This window comes from Phragmites australis, chromosome 6 (assembly GCF_958298935.1).
Source record: "Phragmites australis chromosome 6, lpPhrAust1.1, whole genome shotgun sequence".
Lineage (NCBI taxonomy): Eukaryota > Viridiplantae > Streptophyta > Magnoliopsida > Poales > Poaceae > Phragmites > Phragmites australis.
In genome coordinates, this window is record NC_084926.1 from 6,506,696 (window position 1) to 6,534,564 (window position 27,869).

General features: G+C 45.5%; 3 protein-coding genes and 1 pseudogene across 4 annotated transcripts in view; 1 reads left to right on the plus strand and 3 right to left on the minus strand.

Moving 5' to 3' along the window:
* Positions 1-241: 241 nt before the first annotated feature.
* On the minus strand, positions 242-8,854 carry LOC133920399 (rho GDP-dissociation inhibitor 1-like). The gene is made up of 5 exons (XM_062365020.1): positions 8,292-8,854; positions 8,090-8,156; positions 952-1,170; positions 690-814; positions 242-586 (listed from the first exon to the last, which is right to left on the minus strand). The coding sequence occupies exons 1-5, from the start codon at positions 8,544-8,546 to the stop codon at positions 506-508; spliced, it is 747 nt and encodes a 248-aa protein (XP_062221004.1). The 5' UTR covers positions 8,547-8,854; the 3' UTR covers positions 242-505.
* On the minus strand, positions 2,396-3,583 carry LOC133923285 (salt tolerance receptor-like cytoplasmic kinase 1; annotated as a pseudogene).
* A 10,349-nt stretch (positions 8,855-19,203) lies between the features above and the next one.
* The window catches only part of LOC133921366 (ADP,ATP carrier protein 2, mitochondrial-like), a 53,797-nt gene continuing 45,131 nt past the window's right edge, over positions 19,204-27,869 (minus strand). Inside the window, exons 2-5 of one of the 2 annotated variants that reach the window (XM_062366208.1) lie at positions 22,540-22,587; positions 20,527-21,043; positions 19,866-20,237; positions 19,204-19,780 (exon numbers count right to left, since the gene is read on the minus strand). In XM_062366208.1, the coding sequence (XP_062222192.1) occupies positions 19,484-19,780; positions 19,866-20,237; positions 20,527-21,024 (1,167 nt within the window). In that variant the 5' untranslated portion in view covers positions 21,025-21,043; positions 22,540-22,587 and the 3' untranslated portion in view covers positions 19,204-19,483. Of the gene's footprint in view, positions 19,781-19,865; positions 20,238-20,526; positions 21,044-22,539; positions 22,694-27,869 lie in introns of those variants that run through there. The other variant, XM_062366207.1, reaches the window with a different exon arrangement.
* Positions 23,833-26,351, plus strand: LOC133920819 (uncharacterized). The gene is made up of 3 exons (XM_062365384.1): positions 23,833-24,191; positions 25,509-26,281; positions 26,334-26,351. Exons 1-3 carry the CDS (start codon positions 24,155-24,157, stop codon positions 26,349-26,351), a joined length of 828 nt encoding a protein of 275 aa, XP_062221368.1. The 5' UTR covers positions 23,833-24,154.

Here is a 27,869-nt window from a genome sequence, read left to right on the forward strand (position 1 = left end):
TAATCGCCTCGACCACATGCAACTATCGAGTAATACGAGTCTCCAGCAATCTGTATCCCCTCCGCTAAGTCATTCTCCACCCATCCGTGAATTGAATCTCAGACTCCCGATCCGCGAGATAAGTCATTCTCCGTAAGAATAATAGCGAAAGGGTAAAACCAAAGAGTTCAAATTCACAAAGCAAATCAGGTCACAAGTGCATTGGTGAAATTCATCTCCATTGCTCCGAACTCAACATGCAGTTCGAAAACGAGACCCTGACAAAAGCTCAAGGCGCGCGCGTAGATTGACCGACGTGAGTACCTGACAGTGCTACAATGAACAATCAAACAAGGAAGCGATATTCACACACTGAAACACATGCGCGCACATGATGAGAACCTACGGACAGGACGAACCAGAGTACCAGACAGAAAAGCAAGACACAAACGAAACGGATGATCTGCTCTCGCATAGGAACGGTGAAGTCGTAACCGAAGCAGGTCTCGTCGCCGCCGACAAAGGCTCAGCTCGTCGACGGCCACTCCCGGCGTATGTCGAAGGTGTAGTTGATCTCCAGGTAGCACTTCCGGTCGTCGTCGAGGAACTGTCAAAACAAGAACACACATCCTCTGTTGTCAAACCTTCTGAACTCTGAAGTTACCACTTACCACCCCTGAATTAAAAAAAAAAACTCGTCCTGCGTTTACCTTCGTTCTGGCGGAGTACGATCCCCGGGCAAACATTCCTGACGGGGTGGTGTCCTCCGGCGTCACGTACGTGTAGGGCTCCAGCTGGGGGCTGAACGTGCCGAGCATCTCCTTGGCTCGGTCAACTGCACCACCGCGTGACAACCAGCAAACCATGAGCTGTGAGATCAAGTGACTGCAACGACGTCGTCGTTCGCGGAAACGGGAGGCGTTGAACGGCGTGTCCGGCGAAGATTCTAGCGGTTCGATTTCGGTTTCTCACCTTTGAGGCCGGTCTTCCAGACGGTGTTGGTGTAGCGGAGGCCGGACACGATGTTGTTGCTGACGGAGAAGGTGAACTTGAGCCTGTAAGGGGAGCCGTCCTTGAGGGTGAACCACACGCCCTTGGCGTTGGGCTCCACCGGCAGGGGGAGGAAGATATCGGGCCGGCCGGGCGACAGGATCGACAGACTCGTGATCTTCACGTCCGGCTCCAGCGTCTCTGCAAGCGTACGTCATGGGTTCAAAATTCAAATCTGATTATATCAAATTCGGATGCCATTAATTTTTTTCGCCGCTTCCAGATATTTGCATCTCCCAGTGAAATGACCGAAAAAGTTTCGAATGCACTACATGAATTGTTCTGAATTATGTATTCTAGTGGGGGGCAGGCTCATCCTGAATGGTCTTCCGAGAACCAGGAAGGCTCTTAATGTTCAATTTTTGTAAACAACATATGCTACGCATGAAAATGTGTTTTACGTTCGTCTAAAAAGTCTAAACTAAAAGGCAAAGGGTTCCTCGAACCATGCCCTGCAAAATGTGTTTATCTGAAAAGCAGCAAAAGTAGCATATAACTATATCAGCACAAAAACCAGCATGCCACTTTTCAGAATTGGAAGATGCTGACATTGGTATCCTGTATTCCTGCTATGGCTTTAGGGTCTTGGATTTGTCTCATCATTGCAGAATACAAGATCACCATGCATTAAAAAAAAACGGTGCTCCTCCAGACTTTTACTCGAGGACGACCAGCATGAAACCGAATTGCAAGCCGGCCGGCCTATCCAACGGAGCCCACCGCCTTTCACTTTTATCCGCTGCTTTATTTTCTCACGCTTCCTAAATTAGGAGCATGATTCAGACGATGGGCTTAGCGGGGTTAGGGCTTCGGGTTGGTGGTGGCGGATTCCTGGTGGGCGACAGGCTTAGAGGAAGGTCGGCAGTGGCAGGCTGACTCGATGGAAGAGGAGGGTGTGGGGGCGAAGCGACGAGGTGGCGGGGACGCCACCGGCAGCGGGCAATGGAGGACGCCCTGTGGGCGGTGCCGTGGGGCGGGTGCGAGTGGAGATAGCCTGGTGTAGTCGGGTTAGTGCGGCGGCGGTAGATCGACAGCGGGAGCGCCGCTAGATATGGGTGGAGGCGGGCAGGAGTAGAGCTGGGACTCGGGGCTGTGCTATTTTGGGCCGGTCACGACGCATCACGGTCCAGCCCAAGCATGGCACGTCATGAGCATAGATGGATTGGGTCGGTCTGACATGGATTCATAGGGTGTGTCAGGCCCTGATATGAAGCATGATAGGCGGTCTGGCCTGACACGAAAATAACCCGAGGCATAGTGACCCATAGAGGGGACGACGGCTTAACAAAGCCCAGCAATCGTCGACCACGAATCCTCCGTCGTGGAGAAGCGGTTTGGCCACGGCGGCGACAAGTAGGGTGGGGTGAGGCGCGCGGAGTGAGTATTTTCACTGCCACACGAGCGCAAAGCAGAGTAGGATGAGCTCAAGGAGGCACATGGAGAACCAGACTCACGACGCGGAGGCGAAGGAGGATAGGCCGAGCGGGAAGGCCAAGAGCACAAGCGGGTTGTGGCCTGAGGCGAGGTGCTGGACCAGCACGAAGAGAAGCTGGTCGCAGAGGATGAACGTCCCCCGTGCGAGCAGGACCCTGAGCGTGATGAGGCACTTGAGCGCCACCGCGGTGTTGCCGTTCCCAGACGCCGCGGCTCATAGGCCGTGGCGAGTGCCGCAGCGATGAGTCCCTGTGGATGACCGCCGGCTGGTGGCTCTCGTGGAGGTACTCCAATGCAGTCGCCACCTCGAATACGACCGCCACATGTTGTGCCTAGGGCAGCATGTTCCCGCCGCCGCCGTGGAGCCTCTCATGGAGGTCGTCATTTGACACATACTTGAACACCAACATGTCTTCATCCCGTTCATTGCAGTATCCGAGGAGGCGGATGATGTGCAAGTGGCGAAGGGAGAGGAGCACGTCGAGCTCCTGGCAAAAAGCTCGGTGCAGGTGCTCGCAACTGCAGCTGACCTTGACAGATCTGAAGCGGGAGGATGAGAGCGAGGCGAGGCACACCATGCTGAACCCGCCGTGGCCGATAACCCGTGACGACAACCCCCGTAGTTGTCTCCACCTCCGCGCACGCCAGCTGCCTCGCAACTCCGCTGTCCACCTCCTCCATGCCCACTGGCTCAGCCGGCACCACCTGCGAGCTCGCCACGCCTATCTCCCCATGCTTCATGAGGTCTCTTCCCTAGTAGGCGCATGTGAATAGTCCACAACCCTTGAATATTGTATTGAGTTTCGTGAGCCTTGAAAAGCGAGAATGCAAGTGAGCTCTGGAAAGAATGAGCTCTCTTCTCCTACACTTGTATCCTCTCTCTCTCTCTCTAGCTTTGTTGCTGATGTCGCTGGGTTTTTGGCTCTACCTTCATGGCTTCATGGATAAGCTGGGACAGGTTGGATAGAGGAGGGATATGAAAGAACAATGGCTAATGGATGGCTCACTGGCTCCCCTGTTGTCGCACACGGTCCAACATCGCTGCTGAGAAGTGAGAAATGGTCAAATGAATGAGGATGAGGAGGATAGTGTACAGGAGGAGGCACTCGTCCTTGGGCATTGGCCATCACGTCAAGTGAACATAAATTGTGAACTTTAGCTTTATGCTGTGACTCATAAAGTGCACTGCACACACACTTATGACTCAACTGTGTTATATTTCTATCAACTTTAGCTTTTATGCTGTGACACATCGAGTGACACAAAGTGAAAAAAGGCAATGAGCAAGAACCAGGAGCCCAGGGTAAACGGCTACTTCTCTACTTCTATTTAATCTTCTAGTCTGACGTATATTTTTCTACCACACCAAGTCACCAAATACAGCAAACAACCATGTTGCCTCATTCAAAATCATGTGCAATTCGGAGCAAGCGCGCCAGAGCCACCCAATGCTCAGTTAGCCCCCCTCCAGCTCTCAACCCTTGCCAGTTGTCCCTGAGCATGGTAGATTATGGCATGGACGACCGTCACATGGACGGTCTCAAGGGGTACGAGGATGGACATACCGACACAAATCTGATGGAGCCTGGGGATGTGAAGCATGCCTCTGTTGGTAACACGTCCACCTCGATCGAATGGTGGTCAGAAGCGTGGAAGCATATGAAGCTGGTTGAGGAAATACAGGGTGGTGATATGGCATGTCTCACAATTTGCAATTATTGTAATGCTAAATCATCTGTGTCGACAACAATAGGTACCAAACATTTGAATTGACATTGGAAATGGTGTCAGGAGATGGTTGTTGTTGTTAGGCAGATAGCCGGGCAACCTACACAGACACAAGTTACCTTCGCGCCTGACGGTTCGGTAAGCACATGGATATTTGATCTTTTAGTAGCTCATCAAGAAATTGATAAATATATAGTTTCTGATGATCTACCAATTAGAATGGATAAAGCCTTAGTTTTGAGATAATGATCAAACATGGTTTTTGTCCACAATATCAACATGTTTTGATAAAAACTACTAAGAATGATATTTTAAAATTGTTTCATAGTCAATTAGACGCTTTAAAGCAAAACTTCCATAGCGTGACCTACTCATTTGCTTTAACAAATGATATTTGGACTTCAACACACCAAAGAACATCATATCATCGCACATTATATAGACAACAACTATAACCTAAATAAAAGAGTAATAGGGTTTAGAATCATCGATGAGTCACATACTGGAGAAGTCATTGTCGCACGTGTGCTAGAGGTTATTAAGGAATTTAAAATAAAAAATAGAATTATCTCTATAACTTTGGACAATACATTAGCCAACTAAAAAGCAATGGAGGACCTAGAACCTCACATACATGCTACATTGGTGGGTATGTTCTTCACCAAAGATATATGTGTCATATCATCAACATCATGGTACAATAGATATGACAATGGTAAGTAGATATTTGAACAATATTCGTGGTGTCGTCCGTCTCATCTCTAGTTCTCCTATAATATTTAGTAGTTTCAAAGACTATTGCAAGACGCAATGTAAGAAGCCATGGAAATTCGGACTTGACATGAAAGTGCGCTGGAATTCAACATATATTATTTTCGTAAATACTTAGAATGATGGTTAACTATTTAAACAAACTTATTGGTACATTGCTACACGTTTATGACTTTTTCTAAAAACCCTTTTACAAGGCAACAATGCAAATATCCGGTGTTTATTATCCTACATCATACTTAGTGATAGAGTAGCTCTGGAGAATTGCATCCAAATTTAACAAAAATGAGGATGGCAATGTTTTAGCTACCATTGTTGAACAAATCAAAGATAAACATCTAAAATATTTCTCTTCTATCCCACATCTCTATTGTTCTGCTGTTATATTTGACCCGCACAAAAAGTTGGGTGGTTTGGAGCTTGCTTTGCAGGAAATATATGACTTGCTCAATCTTGATTTCTTAGATGCCTACAATCATATCAAAGAAGAAGTATTTAGGGTTTTCTAGTTATACCAGGGCAAATTTGGATGTAGCCTGCTAGTTTCAAAGTCTACACAGCAGCACAAAAAGCAAGTCGAGTGTGGCCAATTTGTGGAACAAGATCAAAGGCAAGGGATTCGCATTATCATCTCAGCAGACAACTAGGTCATCTTGGAATACCATGGCATAGCTTAACCACTACCTTGAGCAAGATCTTTACACCCATGATCCAATGCTTGTAGACAACAACACTATCAACCTTCTTGCATGGTGGAAAGATAAAGAGCGATTATTTCCTGTGTTGTCACACTTTGCACAGGATGTTCTCCTAGTTCCAGTGTCGATCGTCTTGTCGCAAGCGACGTTCAACATGGTGGGGAGAATTATTGAAGAGCGGAGATCATCACTCACTCCTGAAATGGTAGAGGCAATCACCTGCCTCAAAGACTGTGAGAAGGCGAACGCTAGCACACAACATCAGCTTAAGGATCTGGAGATCACGGAGGCATTAGCGGACCTTGAGAATCTTGATCTTGATGATAATAAGTGAATCATGTGTGTAACGGTGTATTGTACTCTTTTCCTTATGAGGGTACCCCATACTAGGGAGTGAGGTTTTTAATGAGGCAATCATATTGTAACACATTATTTTATAATAAAACTTCTTTATTTTCCTCCAAAAATATTTGATACATCTATTTTAAGTATTATATTCTTTTTTACTCTTTTATTATGCTCACAAGCTGATGCAGTGATGTGTATAGCTTCTGTGTCTGTGTATTGCACATGTGGCATGCGGAGGCATTGACATGAAACATACTACCCCAACATGATAAAGTACCAAAGTACTAAAGCCGCAATAAATTGATCCCACGCATGCCTGCACTGCCCTTCCATCTGGTCACTTTTTTTACCACTGTCATTTTCACAGCTTCACCCATTGCGTGTACACATGGCAAAGTAAGCATGCACATGGACAGATCGATCACGTGTGCCGCTTGCGAGTTGCCAATCCGGCAGGGGGCCTTGTGCTGACACATTGACACTCCACACAAAGTGGGACCCATCGGAGACGGTCGAGTCAATACAAGTGTGTGCGCCACTATGCCTTCATTCACCGGTACGACGATACCCCCACACACTGACACTTCACCCACCCCAGTACTGCACCGCCTGTAGGATGCAGCACCTCCCACACGCCACGATACCGCCCGACAGCCACATACCACCCATCGCATCGTAGGAACAGCACCGGTGTACAGCTGCAGGCACGACCGCATGTGCTTGCCGCTCCCCCGCGGAGCCGGTGAGTGAGAGCGCAGCCTCGATGTTGCCCTTAGCCGTGGTGGCATTGTCCGCCGTTAGCCTTGCGGCCCTTGCCGCGAGCGCAGCCATCGAGGGCGCGTCGTGGGTGACACAGATGGGTCGGTGTAGAGTGCGTATGCGCAGAGGTCTGGCGTCACGTAGTACCTAGGCTCTTGCATAGCTGGTTCACCACCGTCTTTACCCCCATGCCGGAGCCGCCATCCACGAAGACGATGAGCAGGATGAGAAGAGCAAGGAGCATGGGAGATTAGGAGGCGGTCATTGTGGTGGTATGATCCAGGTGGCAGCCATGGCGTCGTCGCCATGTGTGTGCTCCTCTTCCACCTCGTCGTCGCCCTCCACATCCTTGCGGCCGCCACCCACCTTCCTCGACGGCGACTGCGTGGGGCTCACAAGATCGCGGTTCCTGGTTGATTGAGGAGCTGGTGTAATGGTGGGGTGGCACCCGACCTAGCCATCACCATGGTGCACGCTGAGCGCTAGCTTGGATGGCATGAGAGGTGGAGACGGAGTTCCTGAGGAGGATCAAGGAGCTCGCGGCAGCGGTAGTGGTGCAACTGGCGGGCGCGATAGGGTGTGGGTGGCCCGCAAGTGTGGAGTGGAGCACAAGGAGCCTCGGGCTGCCGCTGTTGTTGTGGATACTGAAGCGAAAGAAGCCAACGGCAGGTGGCGTGGTAGTCATGGTGGGACGAGCGATGCTGGGCCCATGCCAACCCAGCACGATGTAGCGTGTAGTGCCGACATGTCGTGCTTGAGCCTCATTGGAGGCTCCTCGTGCTAGTCCAGCACAGTCCAAACATATTCTCATCTCGTCCTAGTACGTCCCGTTGGGCCTGAAGTTCAAAAGGCTGTGCTGGGCTGGTTCGGCCCGGCCCAAATCTCAACTCTAGGCGAGAGGTAGGGGGAGCGGAGCCGACGTCAAGAGATGGGGTAGCGTCGGAAGGCGGGTGCATCGGGAGGTTAAAGATGATTATGAGCCGTTAGGTGCCGGTGCTCACAGCTGTTGCCTGATTTTTTTTTTAAAAAAAACAGGCGTCTGTTTTTTTAGCATCCGCCTTATTTTCTACGGCACAACGCAACACGATTACATGAACCTCACGGTACCGTGTGGGCGGTGCATTAGCGAAGAAACAGGCTAAGCACGGAAACGCATGAACGGCTCACGGGACCATCTCGGCAAGGCGGTGCTGACATGCAGAACTGCTGCATGTGCCGGTGTCCCACTGGAGCATTTAAACAGGGTCGCAAGGACGAGCGAACCAATTAAACGTAAGCACGGAGCAATTTGGTGAAAATTTAACTTATTGCTGTGAGTTTACCTCCCACGGAGTTCAAATCCACACTGCCGAGGAGCTGCTCCTTCCATCGCCGCAGGCTCTCGTCGTCCTACAAACGCAAGCAAGAAATGAAGAAATCAGTGCACTGATACTACTAGCAAGAGCAAGAAGATCAACTCGCATGCAGCTGGCCAGCTGGGAAGCTAGCAGAAGCAGGAGTATCGGCAATGGCGCGCGTACGTACCTTGTCCTTCTCGAACTGGTCCTTGATGCTGACCCTGGGGCCGAGGTCGATGACCTTAGGGGCCTTCTCGTCCTCGTCGACGTCCTCCTCCTCCTCGTCGACGTCCTTGCGGCAATGCGGCGGCGCCTCGCCGCACTTGCCGTTCGCCGCGCCGTTGCCGTGCTCCGCGGGCACAGCGTTCTTGGCCGCCGCCTCCTCCGGCCCGGCGGGAATGCCCTTGCTGGAGTGGGACATGGCCTCGACCGCCGACGACATGGTCACCGCGCACAGCTCGCGCACAATGGCGTCAGCCAATAACGACTGAGCAGACGCAGAGGCGGGCGAGGCGCGCGGGGACAAGAAGAGCTAGCGTTGCAAAAGCGACGAGGAGGAAGACAAAGAAGAGGAGAGCACAGATGCCGAAACGGCACCAAAAGGAGAGCACACGACGTGAGGCGGTGGACACGACGAGGCGGACTCGGACAGGGGGAAGGAACGCGGCGCAAGGCTCCAAAAGGAGGGCGCGGCACGGCGCGCACGCAAAGCAGAGGAAAGAGGGCGACGGGAGATTGGTTGGATCCAACGACGGCAGCGGCAAAGGATAAGGGGCTTTAATTCTCCCCTGCAGGGAGGGAGAGGCGAGTGAGTGGAGACAACGTGACGGGCACGAGTCCTGCGCTGCAACCCCTATTGGCTGTACAGCTGTGGTAGCGCTGGTTAGGAGTCTAAATTTTTAAGACGATGATATGATTGGTGGTTTTGAAGTTTACTGCCTGCACATGATATGGGAGAAGCCATTTCTCCTAAACTAAGCTATATTTGGCACAGCTTATATTTTTTACAATTTATTTATTGAAGAATCTTATAAAAAACATATTCTATAATTTATTGTTAGAACCAGCTCATTAATAATTTACTGTTGAATTCTATCGTTTGACACAGCTTCTACGAAATACTCAGAATCCACAAACAAAAACGGTGACGAACAGAATCTCACACTACATATTAGGTAACCTTTCTAGTTACTCTCAGTAAATCATGGATTGGTAGAAACTTCCATTTACTGCGTAATCAATTTGGTCCAAGATCTGACTGGTGTCTTTCCCTATCCGCGCGGTCAGCTTTGTCCCAGGTCTCGTCCGATATGCCCCTTGTGCATCACGCTCCAATCATGGATATGCACGATGCACCAACACTAGGTCATCGGATGCGGTGTAATGCTCGAATCGATTGGGGCACGGCCGCACGGGCACCCGACGCCAACTCGCCTCGGTCATCAGTACTGCGGCTGAACGTTGTCAAACAGGCAACTACTGCACCAATTTTTCCCTCCATTCAGCCTGGTTGGGGTCCAAAGTGCAAGAAACTTTCTGCCACCTGAAGAATCCTCACATGCCAATGATCAACTATGTAAAGAGCTAGACCAAAGGTGTTGGATCTTATTCAGGCGGGTCCACTCAAAAGGTATGTGGACGACATCTTTTGGGCCGACACCATCCAAAAGGAGCGTGCCAGATGCATTTTTGGGTCCATTCGATGCAGGATGACTTAATCGTAGCAGTAGTAAGTGCATGGTTAGATTCCCAACAACCAGACAAGAATAACTTTAAAGAAAATGATAAATCAATAAACTAACCACCTCTCTTTGATGGGCTAAGTCTTATATCCATCGAATCAAATCTCTCTTATTTAAAAAGTATGTAATGGATCATGCACCCACTGAATCCCTCGCTCCCGACATGTGAGCCGCCTTCTCTCTGCATCACGTCTGCGGTTTGCCTCCCTCTGCTCCTTGAACCGTCATTTCCATCCCGTGTAACCGCGTTCTACCCCTTGGGTCTACCTCCTAATTTCTCCGCTCCTCCACATCTCCTCCACCGATCCTCATCCCAGAAATTGTCCTCCTCCTCGACCTCATCCGCGCCACCTGCACTGACACCCGCCAAAGCCGCGCCGTCCTCCTCCACGACCTCCTTCGTGCCACTGCACCCACCAAACCGCTTCCCTTGCTCCCCCTTGGTTGCCGCCACCACATTTCGTGGTGTGGGCCGTCCTGACGCTCTTCACCACCCCACCGGCCATCTCCTTGCTGCCCCCTCCCAAGAAGAAGGTTCGATCTCAGCCCGCCTCCTCCCTCTTTAACAACATAAAAATTTTCCTACAGCCTCCACCATCATCTCTCATCGGCGTGGAGCACTTGAAGAGGCGACATTGCCTCTTCCGATCACCTCCCATCACAAATGGCTCCCAGGACGACCTCAGGAAGCCCTACCGCAATACCGCCATCAGGAACCACCCCAACAAGGGCAGCGACCCTGAGAAGGTTTGTGATCTTCTTTCCCCGAGAAGGTTCCATGATCCTCTTTCCTTTTCATTTCCTTCTTTGCAATCTGGTTGTGATCCGATCTTGTCAGATCTGGTGCGATAGATCAAGGTCTAGGGTAGCCTTCACTTTGTTGAAATTTGTGTGCTAAAGACTTTCTTGTTTCCATGATGTGATTGTCTACTAGATTTGTTGATGATTCTTGATATGATCCTAGGTCACACCTAGAGACGGAGTGATTGGCGAGACGGAGTGATTGGCGAAAATTCCTACTAAACATTGTATATGTTATAGCTTTGGTGTTTCGCTGTTTTAGGTTTTGACAACTGTTTTTTTAATAATGCAGGCAGGAGCGATGTTGAACAGTCTTGATACCACCAAGCATATTGGCATCAGGTGAGATTGTGATAAATGGTGTCTCGTTCAATCACTTTCTAAGCTGCTTTGTTGGTACCTATAATAGAAAATAGTTTTCAGCCTCTGCGTCGAACGTGATGGACACAATCTGATTCATTATTATAGAATTACTGGATTATTATACAAGCTACGTTGAAAAGGGAAATGTTTAACAAACTATGTGATAATTGAAACTAGCAAGTTGACCCGCTCTAATAGCACGGCTAGACTCACTATAGCATAATAGCACGGTAAAGCTTTACACGTGTGATTAGAAGTGTACTCATTTCAATGCCTACTCATTTTTTTCAATTAATTCTGGTCATTTCAATGCCTACTCATTTATCCCCTTCTGTTATGCTGTAGCAAATGCTTGAAGCTATCAATACAATACATGAGGAACTGATAGTGTACTCTGATTTGAAGCCGGACAATTTTTTGCTCGTGAGGGGTTCACTTAAACTTATTATTGCCAAAGCTACAATCAATGATACAACAAATACTCAAAGTGATTCTCAGGTATCACAAGATAAATTCTGGCACACGCTTGTGCATGCTCACTGCTTTTTTTTTTTTTGCATTCACTTGTGTATTAATAAGAGTATCAATATCTTTAGTTGTAGATACAATCACTATTGTTATCACATATCGTTGTTTGCTGCACCATTCTTTGATTATTTGTTCAAATAAAGATACCCACTATTGTTATCACCTATCGTTGTTTGCTGCAACAGAACAAAGATATCGTAGCAATTCTGTATGTGTTTTTACTCCACATGCCAGCCTGCTTGTGTGATGCTGTCCTATCGGCACCGTTCAACTATATCAAATCCCTACTCAAATTGTATTTTTTAACTTCTAGATTGATAATATGTATGAGCGGGTCGCTATATATTTGGCATGTACTGCATTTACATATGTTATTTTATTTTTGTACAGTCAAGCTTTTAATAGTGAAATTGCTTTATTCAATATGGTGTTTAGGTTCATCAATTCCTTTTTTATTTTCTTTTGTTTATAGTTTCGGAGAGACCTAACCTTAATCTTCCCCTTTTTTGTTTCATTTTTCGAGCGAACAAATTCCATACTTCCCATGTTTGGGCCAAAGTCCCGTTTGATTCTTATCATTCTATCTAAATGAATACATTCCATTATCTTGTTTTGATATACGAGTTAACTAGATGCAGACATTAGTTTGTTGTTTCTAAACTATAATTTATTTTTTTACTCCATCAATTGAAAATGTATTGTTTTGTCCATCCCTGCAATGGCCTCAGCCATATCTCTCTTTCTGGTTGTCCGTTGCTAACTTCATTTCTATCATTTTTCACATATTTTTTTCCATGCAAATGTTGGCATAACAATCTTCTAAAATTGAGGAGCGATGTTGAATACTTCTCATGTGGCTCCTCTCAATTTTAGTTCCTATACCTCGGAGTTTGTCATGTTGCTGCACATTAGAATTTTCCTATGATAACTTGCTCTGCATTGGTGACCTGCAAGATCAACTTTTGTTCATTTTTCCTAATGATTCAAATATAGACTTAGCTCCTGACCATTGATGAAACTTAAAAATGAATAACCACAACACCTGGAGACTCAAATACATAACTACCACATAAATTGATGAGTCCAGCACTGCCTCCTTCCTAGTGACCGCCTCAGTCGCCCCTTGTGACCGCCCGTACATTGAATAAAGCAACGTGCAAAACAACCCCGCCCAAAGCAAAAAATTTCCATGAGGTACTATAATTGACTGAGTGCCATACGACGAGTTACACCATAAGTTATTAGGTGATCGGCTTCATTGATGAGTCCAGCACCGCCTCCTTCCTTGTGACCACCCCAGATGCCCTTGTGAGCCTCGCATGACAGAGATCAGGAGTCGCTTCCCCGTTGGCCCTACGTGGCTTCAGAGCTGCTAGGCCATTGCAGATCTCGCCAAGATTGCCTTCTTGCACTCCAGGAGGAGGGCAGGGTCAAGGGAGCCCCAGGGGTCACCATGGAGATGGAGATGGTCTCATTCAGGCAGGACGTCGGCACTCTTGTACTCACTCTCCTCTTCAACGACCCTAGCATTGAAGGTTCATGCATTTATTGGCTCCTGGAGAGGTCGTCGACCGTAGATATACCAATTCTATTTTGCTTCACTAATTTGAACTGCAGATTTTTTACATGACTGATGTGCAACAAGACCACAATCTTGGTTCATAGAGCTGGCTGATGTGAGGATTGATCTCTACATGAGCCATAAGTGTGGGTTGCTTCACTTTTACATAAACATTCACTAAGTTCGCCAATTAATACTTGCATCGGATTTATTGGTTGAAGGAGTAATAGGTGTAATACTTGCATAGGATTTATTGGCTAAGGGAGTAATGGGTCTAAATAATCAAATATTCTCTTTGCACTCCCCTAAACCTGCAGACATATTGAGAAAAGAAGCCTAATGTATTCCAGACTTCCCGTCATTGCTTTCTCCATGCCAATCATTGCTTGGAGCTATATCATACCCGAAGACCAACCTTGATGTCTTCCGTACCCATTAGATCGGACTATCCAATTTGGATTACTGAATCGACAAGCATCCTTGCTTTCTCTACCACGAGCTTCCTACTCATCCTGTTAACCCCACCCAAAGCAGCCTCGAGTTGGACAACTCCCCATATGTTTGTATCAATTGGGTTGTTGTGTTAGGAATTCTCTCTCTCTCTCTCAATTATCATTTTCTCATTTGCTATTTAAGCTTCTTTCTAGGCCTTCGGCCTATTAGGAGCTTCAAATTAATTTTCATTTTTCTCATATGAAGGATGTTCTTGAAGTGGTGATGCATGTTCTGGAAGTAGAGATGTAATACCAAACTGAAGATTTGGAGTTTAAGTTTGCAATCATCAGTTGTGATTTTGGTAGGTGATCAGTTCAGTTTTCTTGGGCTGGGTGAGTAGAGCAGTAGAAGGATATTACATTTCCTAGATTTGGATGATTTTTCCTTTTCTAAATGCTTGAGAAAGTGGTAGCTGATGATATGTTACTATGAACGTGATGTTTTGATGCCATAGTTTTTTTTAAACATCTATCTACTTCTAAGAAGTGAGAACATATGAGCAGTACAAGGATACATATTAGAAGAACAAATAGTAGTAATAATACAGGGATCATATTGAATGAGACAGAATATGCAAACCATGATTACTTACAGCTTTAAATGTGATTGTTTAGGAAGTAATCTCGCTTGATTTTGAAGTACATGTTTCACTATGCCAAAAAATGTGTTCAGTGGTTGAATCTCCTACAGCTCAAAGTGTTTATTATTTCATTCTCAAATAGGCAACCTTTGAAAATATGCACGATTCCTATTCTATAGCGATGCATAGGCGAATCATGTATGTGAATTGTTATCTTTTAACATTATCATGATTACATATATGTTTAGTTTGTTATTGAAATGATGTATTGTAGCAACACACGAGCTTTGAGACATGTAGGAAGAAGCTTGTTGGTCGATTCCTACAAAATGATGATTGCTACTCATGAAACACTAATAAAGTGTACAAGTTTCTTTTCTAGTGTTGCTTTGCCGTTTTTCTGTAAATTTTTTGTAATTGTTATTTTTTACGTGCTAATATACATTCTAATATGCATAGTACTATTTTATATTTTTTGCCCTTTCTATTGAGACACGGAACTAAACATGAATGCATATAGTGCTGATTTCTTGAAGGTGAAGTCGCTTTTTTCTTTTCCCAAATGATCATTTTATTTGATTAAAAGAGATATGCCTTTGCATACATTTGTCCAAACTGATTTTTTGATGCAGAAGTCATTTCATACAATAGCGATGAAAGCTAGGTTTTTCACAGTCGGGCACCATCCATGATTCTTGAGCCCAACAACTGAAAATTAGGCGGCAGTGTTTTCAATATATTCTTTGCTAGCTATAGTACTTGATATGAATGGGAGTGTGTTTACTTGTTGATGAGTAGTGATTTGTGCACGCGTGTTTTGTCTTTGTAATGGCAAAAAAAACATTATTTTTCTATTGCAACGCACATGATCATTTATATCAAGTTCTAATTAACGATGACTTACTTTCTTATCAAGTTATTGAATAGTTTTTCTTTTACTTTGTCTTCCTATATATTGAGGTTTGTCAGCTTGTTACTTAACAATAGCCTGATTGAATATAACGATATATAGCTCAATGCATTCATCGCTGAGTTCACATTCCAACAATATATTGCAGTAAGCTATAAAATTAAATACTATATCTTCATGTTTGTGTTATATCATTTTTGTCAGTTTAAGAGTGTTTTATTCACTCAAGTTCACAAGTCATTAGTTGGTTAATTATCATTTTGCATTAGCTAAACACAGTCAATTATATTATTTCATGAAAAAATTTAGTTTTTGTTACAACGCACAGACAATAAACTAGTCAACCTAATAAAAACTCTATTAGCACAAGAGGGTATGCTATAGGTAAGAGTTGGGCATGAGCTTTCAATTAAAAGAAGTAAATTTTTCGGGACCAAATTCAGGACAAGATTAACAAATGACCAGAAACGATTAACAAACGGAGGGAGGATGCCGACACGGCCGATATTAAATAAACTTATCTGAATAAGATCTCGCTCGTTGAACAGGCGATATATGACAGCCACCGAATTTTATTTTTAAGACCCTGCGTTGGCCTGCTCCACGACATCGCCTATCCCCGCCCCAGATCTCCCGCCTCATCACCATCGCCCCCAATCTCTCCAAGAGTCCCATTATGACCTCCCGCCTCGCATTCTACCTCTGCCTTGGGCTCCTACGACAAGGTGCACACTGCCCTCAGGAAGAGCGGGGGACACCTCCTGAGTCAAAATGTCGAGCGTGTGGTCAAGCCCAACATGGCTTTCCTGCAGCAATGCGGCCTAACTGATTGTGATATTGTCAAGCTCGAATTGATAGTCCTATTGAAGCCAGAGCGTGTCAAGGAAATTGTGGCGTGCGCTGACAAACTCAGCGTGCCACGTGACTCCTAGGAGGATCAGCGCAAAATTGAACTTCTTGAAGAAAGCTCTTGGATGCTCTGAGGCCGAGCTGGGCATTGCAGTTGGCAAGTTGCCTGCCATTCTGAATTTAACAGAGGTCAGACTAAGCCGCACGGTGGAATTCCTGAAGATGGAGGCTGGTCTAGAGGCTGAGTGCTATTGTGCATAGGCCGGCTGTGTTAACTTACAGCATGGAGAGGTGGATGATGCCCCGGCATTATGTCCTAAAGGTTCTGAAGGCGAAGGGTCCTGTAAAGAATGATATTGACTTCTACACTGTGGTTTCTTTAACTGAGAAGAGATTTGCGGTGAGGATCTTAGAACGTTACAAGGAGACTGTTCCATGGCTGGCAGTTGCTTATGCTGCTGCTTGTGCAGGGCAAGTTCCTCCAGAAATCCGGCATTTAGTGCTTGAAATGGAGATGTTGGATACCCATTCTCCCTCCCAAGCTGACATCTGCTGATAAGTTAACGTGTTAAGTCATGCTTACTTCAGACCGGACTTTTACTGATCTGATTACTCATACCGTGATTAAGCTTGGACCTTGGTAGCATCATCGAAGCGTTTGGAAGATCTTACTTTGGTTCTCGGCTGCTCTTTTTTCCTTGCTTTACGCAGCTTACTGGTTTCGTCTGCAGCTTGCTTAGATAAAGGTTTTTTTTTCCTCCCAGTCTAGTTGTAGTGCCGCTAACTTATTTGATAGCCGATGAATCTTTAGATTTGACTGATGTCTTGCTGGTAAGTAGTATGGATTTTTCGCAATATTCTCATTGATTTGGTGATAAAGGATTGCTTGTTAACAATATCAGTTTGGTAGAAATATCCTACTTTGGCAAGGGTACTGTTTTCATTACTTTGCCCAAACCTAAGGTTTGACTATAATTCAGAATTGTAAGTGTCCTTTCGTTTGATTTTGTGCGTGCGTCTTTAAACTATATTGGTCATTCCGTTCAGGAATTGCAAAAGAGGATGTTTTATCATCTCGTACAGCATAATGTTTGTTATATATGAACTGTTTGAGATGCATGCTAGTTTGAAAATGTAAATTTTTTTATGCATCTACTTGTCTACCTTTGTTTGAGCAATTGTATGAAGTACTTGGCTCCTCACATATGGTTTGTGTAGCTTCTAGTACTGCAGTAGAAAATGATAACTTGGCACCACTCATATATCGTCTAGGAGAATATTATGCTTGCATTGCTAGTCTGCTCACCCAACACAAAGCATCTAAGATGTCAAACTGCCTCAATGTAAAGAAGAAATTCAATTTTGTATTCGGAACTTCCGCCGCTCTTTGGTTTTATTTGACAATACATAGTCCAATTCAATAGAGCACATAAGTTAATAAGTTGATTGGTTGACTCTGTTATGTACTCATGTGTGGATGGACAAAACATGGTACCAGCGGTTACTGATATACTGCAAACCTAAAACAGCTCCTTTCTTCGGAGCAACTCAAACGAGAAGTTCCTTCTACAAGTTTGTTGGGTATTATGTAGTGCTGTGCCTTTCTGAAATGAGATCTATCATGTTTCAGCTTACGTTGTTTGCAGGGAGAACATAACGATTTTGTCTGGGCAGTTGTTTAGTAGTTGTTTCTTATCTGTTAGGACTTGTTTACCATGTTTATTGTTCAAACACGGCAAATACTGAGTGTTAGAATTGTGGCAAAAATTATTTGCTCCTTTGCTTTTGTATTTCAACATGGCTGTTCAATTGTAAGTAACAGGTATGTAGCTATACTCTCTTCACATTTGTGCATCACGGCATGGGTTGATTTGGCACCCAGAATGACCGGTCAAGAAATCCGTTAGGTGTTTCTTCCATGGTTAACTTTTCCTTCTCTGAAGTCTGAACTAAGAGAACGTTAAGTATGTCAGCTAGAATTAGAGATATGGAAGTGATTACTGCATCTGTATGAGTGCTGCTTCACCTTTTGCTACATGTTGAAATGAATCGGATCATCATCAGTGCAAGACACCTACGAAGCACATAACAGCTTCCACCAGGTTCCTCAAGAGAAAGATCGCTGTCTTATGTTTTCTGTCATTTATCCAAAATGTTTGGTTGTGTCTAACTCCAGTCTGTACTAAGTTGCTATCTAAGTTGTAGATTTGTAGCCAAAAAGCTACGGTTTCCTGTACACCTGACCCGATGCTAAAACTGTATTTTTTTTAATATTTTTTTTTTTGTGTCACTTCTGCTGGAGTAGAGCCTTTTACACTTGGTTTAAACTTTTAGAGTTTCTTCCTCAATAACTCCACTTTCCTGCAATCCTACCAGCTGGGAATAATTGCAATGGAATGGCATTTCATTCTGATTTTATCCTACTTTTAGTCCTTTGAGCGATAACCCGATGACCTGCCGCATTTTTTGGGGAGGAAAATGACCTGCCAATTTCTCACGCTGTAAGCGCAGTAGGGAAGAGAGCTGGACCTGATTTGTTTCAGTTTCTCTCTAGAACAGTAGGGTAAGATTTGAAGCCAGCCAGATTTGGAATGGATTTGGCTGTCTATATTCCAAGTTTCTAACGCTCGATGCTGGTGAATCGTAGTGCTGTAGTACCACCTCGCATTCCCTTGTTCACAGTGTGCATAGATGCTCTGGCACACTTTAAAGATCCTCTGATGCACGAATGCTAGAATGATACCGTCATACAACGAAGGGGTAAAAACCAACAAAACTGTAAAAGCAGGAATCCAAGGTAGATGGGAAGGTTGAGTCTTGCCATTACCAATCAATCTCGATTTAGTATTAACCATCGTATGCTTACCCTTGGCGTCAATGCCCAAACCTCAATGCTCTCAAAGCATCCAAATATCCAATCCAAGTGATACCAAGTGTCAGTATGCCTATGCCTAAATAGCGACCTCACACCTAGAGGCCAAATTAAAATGCACGTATTATGTTTCTACCCTGTAGCATGAACACTTGTTTAGGCATTTTAGCAAACACCCTATTCCTGGCGCACAAAGAAAACCAACCATTTGAAGCGCAGAGTAACGACGATAAATTAACAAACTGAAGTTCTGAAAGAGCTCGACAAATATAGTCAAATGAGGACTAAGCTGACTTATGTGACCATGCAAACGCAGTAATCATATGAAATATGAAAAACTGCAGGCCACGCAACAAATGCTATCACCCAAATGAATGATGATATGAAACATAGCAAAATGTAACAAAAGATTAACCGCAACTTGACTCTCATTAGATGCTTAATGAGGCAATGTAAGTAAGGAAAATTGCCCGACAGACAGAAGGGCAGACTCAACCTATGAAGATAGTTACGATAGTGTTTGGAGATTGAAGACTCCAAAAACGAATGTTGGAAGAATTCTCCCTCTACATGAATTATTACTTTCTTTTCGATATGGTAGGCAAAAAACTTCACCAGATCCTGAATGGGCAGGACCAGGAACATACTGCTCTTGTTCGTCATCATTTTTTTCTCCATTTAAGCACCGCCTGAGCCGTACTTCTTTCCAAAGAAGAGGATCTGGAGCTGGTCGTAGCCGGAAAGGACACCAGCGCCAGCAATGGCACGGAGGATGTTGGCACCAGCACCCTTGAACAGGGACTTGGGACCCTCCTTCTTCAGGATCTGTTGGAATGCATCCAAGGAGCTCTTGTACTTGACAGCCTCACCGGAGGTCATCATCATCCTTCTGCGGACAGTGTCAATGGGGTAAGATGCAAGACCAGCACCGTTGGTGATCAGCCAACCCAAAGCGAAGCTGGCAAAGAAATTGTCCTACAAAAGAATAAGCCACATATTTTTAGTATTCGATATCCAAAGTGACATGCCCAAAGAAGATGAAACTGAAATATGACCAAACCTGGAGGTTGCCGGTGAGGACAACTGGCTTAATCGAATCATACAACCCGAAGTACAGACCACGGTACACGATGATTCCAACACAAGAGATGTTAAATCCACGGTAGAGCCCAGCAATACCATCTGTCTTGAGAGTCTTGCGGTAGACGTCCACAAGACCATTGAATTGCCTTTCACCTCCTCCCTTAGCTGCTTTCGCGTCATTGGCCAACCTTGTCCTTGCATAGTCCAGGGAGTACACAAAGAACAGGGAGGAAGCACCAGCAGCACCACCAGAGGCAAGGTTGCCAGCAAACCACTTCCAGTAACCATCCCTGTCCTTCTTAAAGTTGAATAGCCTCTTGAAGTAGTCCTTGAATGCAAAGTTCAAAGCCTACGAAAAAGAAAAATGTCAATCTTTGGTGCAAAAATCTACTGCAATACTAATGTACAGAACGCTAGAGTAATGCCAGTAAATCACATATCAATAAAAAGGACATTATATAAAGATCATTGGGACAACTATCATACCATTGCTGCGCAAGCTATTGCAATATTAACCTATGAAGCGTTGTTCAACTACTGAACATCAAATTTTAACCATATTTATCATAGTATGGATAGAAAAACTATTGAATATTCTACAACCAAGCATAAGAAATTTCAAGAAAAGTGTTGGCTACCTGAGTAGGGAAGTAGCGAATAACATTAGCAGTGTTCCCCCTCCACAAGGAGCTGAAACCCTCATCCTTGATGGTACGTTTAAAGCAGTCACCAATACCCTTGTACGGCTCTGACAGCCTACCAGACTTGATCATTTCATCCTGGTTCTGAATAAGCAGTTTCACACGCTCAATGGGAGCAGCAGCAGTCTTCGAAACAGCAGCTGACACTCCTCCCATGAGGAAATCAATCATGAAGTGTTTGCCCCCTTTCTCAGCTGGTGCATTAGCAAAAAGCGGGGAGGATGTCACCATTGGGACATTCATGCCACTGCTGACAGACATTGAAGCGCCCCAAAGGCTCTGGGTCATGTAGTTCCTTGTGGCAAAACGCCTTTCATAAGATGAGACAGAAGGGCAGATGTTACGGGCCCGTACACCTTCAGAGAAGCTGGAGCTGAGGTGGAACTGGCCACCGAGCTTATGGAGGACAGTCAGTTGGTTAGTTTGGTCCGCCATCACCACCTTAAACTATTTCCTGCAACATTAACATCAAGAAACAATAAGTTAGGACAGTGTACAACAACAGAAACATATTGTATTCTTAAGATTGTTGTGCTTTATTTTGATGAAAGAAAGATATGCAGGTTTTCTAGCAAAGAAACTACAGTGGTACACATATAGATTTCTACAACATGCAATGGGTAATATTATTTTGGAGATTTGAAATAGATAGGGAACCACAGTCATAATCAATCACAATTATTGAAGTAGATATATATAGTGAAAGTAAAGCGGAAATCCATACACATCAACCACAAATAGTATATTAAATCATCAGACAGGCAAACTGTACTTGAACGAATAGAATACTGTTCAATTTAAATTATGTCCATCAGCATCACGAAGATAAACAGAATTCTGGAAACAATGCATGAGATTATGGAAAAATATATAGCTTTGGATTTTCCATTCCTCTAAGAGCCTTCACTACAACTATTGCAGAGTCAGGTCACACGAATTCAATACATCAAGCTAAACTGAAATCACAATAGGAAAGACAAATAAAGCAAGCTCGAACAGCAGTTCTCCTCAAACAGTAACAAGGTTCGGTCAAGTTGGATAAAAATGTGGACCGTGTCCTGATCTCAATATCCTATTTTACTATAAAAATTGAAAAACAGTATTGCATCTCGAACAATAAATGAGATTACTAGAAAGAGATATGAACTCTAATTCTCTGACAAAAACAAGGATGGTTGTTGACGGTAGTGATAAAGACCATCTTTATAGCATATGGGAAGTTCAAATGTGTAACCAGAAATGTTGTGCCAGCTCAACCGAATCTGTTAATTAAAATGCGATTATTTAAAGAAAAAGCTTCCTCTTAGCCTTGCTAGATCAAGATCAAAGCAACTACCAGAGCCTTCAACTTTGCATATAAATGGCCTGATTGATTAAGACAGCCATTCTATTCGTAAGCCACGAACAGATAACAGATCTACGCACGGGAGCATGCAAATAAAAATCATTTTCACATTATACATACTGTTACATTGATGACGACTAAAATATTCGACCCTCCAACCGATCTATTAGGGAAGGGTGTCTGCCATCAGATATCCGTCCGATGGACACAACTCCGCCAGATCTAGCACGCCACTGTCACTATCAAGAAACAGCGGTCAAAACGCCATACTTCTCTTCTCCCAGACCCACTCCCCCTACCAAACCAACCAATAACGGCGCAATCTATAGATTCAGCGACGATCTAAAGATTCAAAGAGACAACCAACCAACAAACAGATGAACCTCCCTGGTCCTTACCAGATCGAAGAAGCGATCAGAATGAACACCCAAGCCCGAGACTACCACGCGAACAATCGAAACGAAACGGAAGGAATGGATCTACGGGAGCAACACTCGGGCAGATCTATATATAACACCGCGCGCGGTCGACGGATCGCTACAAATAGGCAGATGAAATACGAGCCTAACCCGGAAGAGAGAGACTTAACGAGAGACGCGACTCACCCTTCGGCTCCTGAGGCGGGGGAGGCTTCCTTCCCAGTCTCGGCGGCGGCGGCGGCGGCTCCGATCTTTGTGAGGGGGGCGAGGCTTTCTTGGGGCGTGCCTTTTTATCTCCGCCACGCGCGGTCCCTCTGTGCGTACGCCCCAGGGTGGGCCTCCCGTGAGGGCGCGGCTGCCTGGGCCGTCGGATCGGACGGGGCCGGTGGATCCGCGTCTGCACTCGCGCGGTGGGGCCACATGGGGTGGTGGGCTGGCCGTTCCGTGCCGGGTCTTTTGATTCGCTCGATACCAAGATCTGCTGCGCGAATACAAAACAGCAAACGGCGATCTCGTGCAATGGATGCGCGCGGAGAGGTGCTGACGTGGTAGAGACACTGGCGTGTCCAGACTGGAGGAGGGCGCGTGGTGATCCGACGGCGGATCGAGGGGTGTTGGGGGTTTTTTAGGCTTGGACGGACGGTGGATGCCGTGTGGGGGGCTGGTTGGTCAGATCGGGCGAGCGCGACGATTGGGGGAAAGCGGAGGTGTGAATGGGATGGGATGGGGTGCGGGAATGGAACATGGGCTCGTGCGTGCGAAACGTTCAAGGTGGTTGGCGCTCTTCTGGAGACGGATGGTCGGTCCGCTAGGCTGTTGTTTAATATTTTTTTGAGAACGTGTACTGTTGTTTATTTTCTTCTTAATATTTGTTTTGATTTAAGTCTGGACCGTCCATTCTCGGTCTCAAAGGGCACCGATGATGCCGTAGCTTTTCCAAGATGGATGGCTGGTGTGGAAGAAACGCACGATTTCGATTTGTGGAGGGGGAAGGTTGGTGGAAAAATAAAGGTATTCTTATGGTGTCATGGAAATTTCAAATTTGAAAGCGACTGAAAACTAGGCTGCAAATACCAAATTGGAACAATCCATGCATTTTGTTTTTCAAGTGGTCAACACGAAGGTGGCATGCGTGATATAACAATGCAGTTCGTGTCAATGGCCACTCCAAAACCCGTACTCATGTGAAACGGGTGGGGTATAAACAGACCAATTCGTAAAGGTAGCGTATAGGTGTACATATGATTAATAAGGTATGAAGAATGTGTCGTCTATTTATCTAACAAGTACTTGTCCTCAAATAATCAACCTGGAGAACATAGTGAGTCAGCGATATGGCGAGCTCGACAGCTGGTGGTGAGCAAATATCTTCGTGCGGAGAATGAAGATCCATCTGGACACTGATTGATTTCTTATTTAGTTGGTGAGTAACTCTATCTTGTCTGGACAAATTTCTATGTTTTAGGAGTTGTTTGTGTTAGATTGATCTCTAACCCTAACTGGACCCAACGGCCCAGTTGGGCCCTTGATCAGCGCCCTGATCGGGGGCGCCCAGCCCACTATGGCTGGAGGGCCCCTGTCACCCTGCGCTATATAAAGAGGTGGGGGCCGGCGGCTCCTTTTAACGAGGTTCGACTGAGCCGTACACCCCACCGAAACCCTAACCCTAATCCGATCTAAGAGGGGCGCAGCCAGTGACGGGAAGCCACCAGCCACGCCGCCCTGCTCCACCACGTCGACGGCTACACCAACGCCGTCCCCGACCGTCGCTGCCCGTGCGCAGACTCCATCAACGAACGTGATGGAGGCATCTGGATCATCTACTCCGGAGCTGTCAGGTTCGTCCCTCCACCTCTCCTCTCAGTCTCTCAGTAGGTCTTTGATTCAATTGAGAAACTTGTAGCCTCTCGGGCCTACCCTAGATAGTTTCTATAGCGTCAACAATGGTATCAGAGCCTCGGTTGCTAGTGTAGATCTCGACAAGGGCTAGAATCGATTAGAAAAGGAAGTGGAAGGTTAGATCCAGTGCGGGTCTAAGAAGAACAGAGGGTTTCGGCATAACCTTAACCCTAATTGGGTAAAAGAAAGAAGAGAAGGAGGGCTCGGCACGCAAGGCCGAACCCTAGAATCCGCAGACACTCTCTGGGGAAGAAGAACAGTGAGATCCCAAACCCTAGCACAGTGAAACCCTAAACCTAAATTTCCCAAACGGTTAAATCCGAGCAGCAGAGAAGCAAATAGAAGGGGAAGAAGGGGAAGGGGAGGCTTACCTCGCCGTTGCTGACACCGCCGTAGCGCGGCTCGCCGGCGCGCGGGGAGAAGAAGGCCGAGCCGGGGCGCTGCCCGTCGGGCTTTGGCCAAAAGGGGCGCCGCAGCCAGGCCGCTCGACGGCGGCGCGCTCACCCGCTGGGGAGCGCGCTCGCCGGCGAGAGGGCCGGCGACGGCGCCAAGTCCTCGGACTTCGCTCGCTCGCTCGTGCTCCGCTGCGGCTGAGAGAGAGAGAAGAGAGAGGGGCGAATGAGCTAGGGTTTCGACCGCAGCCGGCCGAGCGCCGTTTTTGTTCGCGCGACTCTGACGGACGGCCGTCGGATCGGCGCGGACGGCCGAGATTGAACGGGCCGCTTCGCGGCCCAGGCGGGGCGCGCGGCTGCGGCACTTTGCCGGCCCAGGCCCACGTTGCGGCCTGGGCAGGCAGTGCGCGCGCGCGACCGAGATGGGCCGAGCCGGTTGGGCCGAAAAGGTATTGGAATTTCAAATTGGCTCAAAAAGATAATAATAAAAAAAAAAAAAAATAGTAATAATAATATTATTAATAATAATAATAATTTTTCCCTGTGGGTAAAATTCATGAAAACAGTTCTTTTTTTTCGCTGCGTATTTAAAGTTTTTATTTTCATTATTAAATTCGAACCAACGGGAGAATTTAATTTTGAAAAATGGATATGTTTATTATAATGTTGTTATTATTCTGACCAACGTTGATTAATGGCAATATTATAATGAGATTAATCATGCATTAATTCTATTTCTGCCCAACGGTGATGTAGATTTAATGTATAAACAACTGTATGTTTTAATTTTGACCAACGTTGGAATCAAGGCATGCAATTGTTGTTATTATTTATGTTCTCACTGTATATGAATTGTGTTTTCAGGCGGATACAATTTGATGAGTTGTATCAAAGAGATCCCCACTCTCAAAGGTGACAACTACACGGAGTGGAAGAAAAAGATAGACCTGGCCTTCATCTTGGCTGAGGTGGACTGGGTAGTCACCTCACCGTGTCCCACTGAACCTGTGGCACCGGTGAGGGAGACAAACGAGGCTGATGCCGCTTGGGCAACTAAAGAAAGGGATTTTGAATACCAAAAGATGTCCTATCACCTTGAGCATAGGAAGTGGTTCACTGCCAACAAGAAATGTTTGGCTGTGATAAAGAACACGATTGAGCCTGCAATTTTGGGCTCAATCCCAGAGTATCACACGGTCACCGAGTACCTCGATAGAATAAAGAGTCAGTTCACTGGCTCTTCAAAGACATATGCTACCCAGCTAATAAAGCAGCTGGTGACAGAGAGGTACTCTGGAAATGGTGGCATAAGAGAGCACATACTAAGGATGAGCAATTTGGCATCCAAGCTGAAACCAATGGATCTGACTCTCAAGGAAGAGTTCCTTATCCATCTGATTTTTGCTTCTTTGCCAAAAGAGTTTGACACCTTTGTTGTCAACTACAATATACAGCCCGAGAAGTGGGACTTAGAGAGGCTCATGGCTATGTGTGTGCAAGAGGAGGAGAGAATAAAAGCTTCCAATGGTGGCACTATCAATTATATAAAAGACAACAAGAAAAAGAATTATAATGCTAACTCCTCCTCAAAGTCAAAGGGAAAAGGTCCACATCAGCCTCAGCAGAATAAATTCACAGTGGAGAAAAACCAGTGTCTCCATTGCAAGAAGACGGGACATTATAAGAAAGATTGTCCCGATTTCTTAAAGATGATCATGGCAAAGAAAGGTGAGAACATTATTACGTTCATAAATGAATCCCTGTATATACAGTATTCGAAATCTACTTGGTGGATTGACTCAGGTGCAACTGTTCATGTTGCTAATTCTTTACAGGGATTCCGTTCGACGAGGACTACGCAAAGAAGAGAAAGACACATTAAAGTTGCAAATGGACTCCGAGCAGATGTTGAAGCTATTGGCGATCTTTCTCTAGAGCTTGCTGATGGTTTCACACTTTTACTTAGAGATGTACTTTATGTTCCCTCTTTACAGAGAAACTTGATTAGTGTTTCATGCTTGGACAATGATGGATATGATTGCCATTTTGGAAATGGCAAATGTAAGATAACATTTAATAATGCATGTGTTGGTCTTGCTATCTTACAAAATGAGCTTTATTTATTATCACTACGTGATGATGTGAATGTTGTATGCGATGATGGGAACGTTGCGTGCGACAATGTATCCTCGTCTGCGGATGTAAACAGAAAACGAAAGAGAACTCACGATGCGTCGTCGAAATTATGGCACTGTCGTTTAGGCCATATTTCGAGGGGGAGAATAGAAAGACTAGTTAAGAATGATATTCTTCCTTCATTAGAGTTCTCAGATTTAGAACAATGCAGAGAATGCATAAAAGGAAAATATGTAAAGAAAATTAAGAAAGATGCCAAACGAAGCACAGGAATTCTACAGATTATTCATACAGACATCTGTGGTCCGTTTCCTGTAAAGAGTGTGGATGGTTATGATTCGTTCATAACATTCACAGATGATTACTCCCGTTATGGCTATATTTATCCAATCAAAGAAAGAACAGAAGCATTGGATAAATTTAAGATATTTAAGGCAGAAGTTGAAAACCAACACAATTTAAAGATTAAGATAGTCAGGTCCGACCGTGGGGGGGAGTACTATGGTCGGCATACCCCATATGGCCAAGTTCCTGGACCTTTTGCAAGGTTCTTACAGGAGAATGGCATAGTTGCCCAGTATTCTACACCGGGCGAACCTCAGCAGAATGGAGTAGCTGAAAGGCGCAATCGTACCCTGATGGATATGGTGCGCAGTATGATAAGTTACTCCACCTTACCGTTGAGCCTGTGGATGGAGGCGTTAAAAACCGCCATTCATATTCTCAATAGAGTACCAAGTAAGTCGGTGCCCAAAACACCGTATGAGTTGTGGACAGGAAGAGCACCCTCACTAAACCACTTACGTGTGTGGGGGAGTCCTGCTGAGGCTAAAGTATTTAACCCAAACATTGGAAAACTAGATCCCAAAACAGCAAGTTGCCATTTCATTGGCTACCCAGAAAAGTCAAAAGGTTTTCGTTTCTACTGTCCAGACAGACATACAAAGTTTGTAGAAACGAGACACGCTGTCTTCCTAGAGGATGAAATGATGAGGGGGAGCATGGTAGCTCGAGAAATTGACCTTGAAGAGAAGCGGGTGTATGCACCCACTCCGATGATTCATGAGCCATTTTTCTCACTACCTGCTG